At 40.0% G+C, this 3047-nt stretch overlaps 1 protein-coding gene across 1 annotated transcript in view; it reads left to right on the plus strand.

The window, feature by feature from the left end:
- akap1 (A-kinase anchoring protein 1) overlaps nt 1-3047 on the plus strand; it is a 26071-nt gene that overhangs the window by 7404 nt on the left and 15620 nt on the right. The window contains exon 3 of the mRNA XM_015400357.1: nt 2202-2326. Coding sequence (XP_015255843.1) covers nt 2202-2326 — 125 coding nt within the window. The remainder of the gene's footprint in view (nt 1-2201; nt 2327-3047) is intronic.

Raw genomic sequence — 3047 nt, forward strand, 5'->3', positions numbered from 1 at the left:
AAGTTTTTAAGTCTGTAAAAAAGAAGTTTTTGAGGAAGAAGAAGAAGTAGTATTTTTTTTTTTTTTTCCAGACTTTAGAAACTCAGAAGCTGATTAAATATCGGTGGGGTGGCCGATGTCCGATATTCAGTTTTAAGGCCGATACCGTTAGGGGGCTGATTATATCGTGCATCCCTAATCTCTATTTATTCACTGGATTGCTGATAGGCAGTTGGTAGTACACAGTGCTGTGAAGTTACAGGCCGCCATATTGGTACTCCCTACCAGTTGGAATGTAAACAATATGTGCTCTAATGCATTGTAAAACGATGATGATCTCATTTTCAGGCTGCTTTTTAAAAAGTAATCACTTTCACACACGCCGTTTCATAGCATCAGTAGATTAGTCATTTAAGATTAAAAAAAAATAATCATTCATAGTCAGTATGAAGTGTATAAATCAAGTAATATAAGATATTATGCAAATCAATAGCAGCAACATTATGACAAAGTATATTAATGGAGCAAAATAATACTATAGTCAGATATTATTACTGTTCCACAGCACACCCCACAAAATCATTTATGTATATGGTATATACATGTATTGATAACATTTTTATGATAACATTACATTAAAGGTAGTTTTATGGCGCGACTCAGTGAAAGTGGGGACTACCAAGATGGTGGCAGGTCTATCAGCAATCCAGTGAATAAAGATCAGTGATAAGAACGTTTCCAGGTTGTTTTGTTAAAGGAACAATGATAGATGCCTCCATCGTCCTAACGCTACGTTCACACCGCACGCGCTTTAAGCAGGAAGAAAGCTTTAGTTGCTTCATGTTGATGCTTGTCCACATTAAGGTCAGACGAGCTTCAAGAGCATCTTTGATGCTCCTGAAGCCTGTCCAGTAAAGGTTGTCAAGATGTGTTTGATGCTTCTGCTGCTCCTTTGTTCAGTGGCACAGAGCTGCTTTGCTATATTTGCTGTGATCATATATTTCTAAGTGAGAAAGTCCCCCTGAAAACATGGTCTTTGCAGTCAGTTCATCCGGATTATGATCCTGCCTAAAAGTATTATTTCTCTGCCGGAGTCGCTCAGACCCCCACATACCGACGGTGCGCTGTCACTGGGAATCCCCAGCAGCAGCTGCCTCAGGCCTTAACCCCCACTTTTTGTGGCGGCTGGAAGTAGATGTTAGTATTTTTCAGGTATGTGGTACAAACCGCAGGCACCAGGATAATAAAAGTGAACACGTTTTTCCAGCAGATTTAGGCATTTTCAGTTAATTTAGGTGCTAATAAACTGTTTCAGAGGAGCGATCATAGCGCTCTGCATCAGCAGTGCTGTCTGTCTCCCTGCCAGCTCCCAGATCAGCTTCTCTGATTGGTTGATGTGGCGCATCCAGCAGCAAAAGTTAAATTTTTCCAACTCTAACAGCTGCTGCTTGTGAAGCTCGTCAGATCCTCAGAAGTTAAAGCAAAGCTCCTCCTGCTCTAGATGCGCTGCAGGACCTTTTGATGTGCGTCAACCATTGACTTTACATGTAAACCGGCCACTTCTGTTGCTGAAAGTGCGTGCGGTGTGAACGTAGCATAATGGTACCTCCTTCTTTGTTGCAAGCTATATTTAGACAGCACTTATCATTGCAAACATTCTTCCACTTTACTTTAGAGTCTTTGGTGATTTGCTGTATTCGGATCCAGCTTCTTTCTTCTGGCGCTTAAAATGGAACAGTAGTGGCTTATCTCCATACAGGTGTTTTTGCTTCCTGGATGGATAGTCCATGGCGATCTAACCTGAACAATAAATGCAAAATGTTGGTGCTGTTATCTGTGTTCAGTAGGTTTATCCTAACACTCAGTGTTGAAACATCTCAGAGGGATTTTTCTCTGGTAGTTTCAGTTCTTCCTGTGCAGATAAACTAGTTTGAAGACTGGAATGTTTTTGTGTGAATCTAAGTAGTTACCTCTCCAATCTGCGTTGTAAAGAATCAAAATACTTTGATGTTAGTAACAGTAACCACATTGACATAGTAAACCTACTTGGATTACGACCCTCTTAGAAGTAGGAGGCAATAGTTCTTCACGGCTCTGTGTGGTCAGATTCATGTGATGGCCTCCCATCATGCCTCCCTGCCTCTAAATTAGCTCAATATGTAATCAATGTTTCTGATCTGATGTGTTCTAACGGTAAATGTGATGACGCCTTCTGTCTGTAGGTTCTGATGTCAACAGTATGGACTCTGTGGACAGTGGCTGCACTATGGGTGTTTGCGAGTCCCAAGTCAACAACGCCGCCTCTTCTTCCTCGGAACTCGTCATCTGGGAGATTGAGGTCCCAAAGGTTAGTCAAAGCGGCGATTTGATGCCATTACCTCTTCTCCCTCATTAATACTTTAATGTGTCGACATAATCTAGTCCTAATGTGCCCTTCTGTATCTCTGGGGAACTTGATATGACATGTGTCTAACAAACACTTTTTATAGTTGCATCGTAGCTTTTAATAATGATGGCACTGATGAAATGCTAGTTATATTTGCTGTGTATGTAATACAAATGATTTTTGACTAAAGCAATGAATCGGGTTAACATTAGGACTCCCAGAATTCAGATACTACTACAACTCCCACTGGCCATCAGTTTGACTGGTGACATTTTTCCCAATGGAACGAAAGAGTAGTGGTGATGTCATCAAATGAAATGGTTCTAGGTCAGGGGTCACCAATTAAAAATCAGTGGGGTCCGAATAATGAAGATCGAAATGAAATGAAATGAGGTGTTTATGCATCAATGTTATACATTGACTTTTTAAATAAATAAAAATATTTAAAAAAAAGAAGACATTTTTACATTTTAAAATCTAAAGTGTTTTTTGAATTAGAAAACAATCGTTCAGTTTGGTAAATGGACAACTTCCTGATTCACATATTTTAAAACACCTGAACTGACTGTTTATCTTCTTTCTTTTTTCTGTCTTAATGTTGGCAGTGGGCTTTATGCTGCCCTGCAAGGCTTTAAACCTGGGTTTAACCGGAGACTAAGCCATTCTCAAGCACATATCAAGG

This window comes from Cyprinodon variegatus, unplaced genomic scaffold, assembly GCF_000732505.1.
Source record: "Cyprinodon variegatus isolate N-32 unplaced genomic scaffold, C_variegatus-1.0 Scaffold1095, whole genome shotgun sequence".
Lineage (NCBI taxonomy): Eukaryota > Metazoa > Chordata > Actinopteri > Cyprinodontiformes > Cyprinodontidae > Cyprinodon > Cyprinodon variegatus.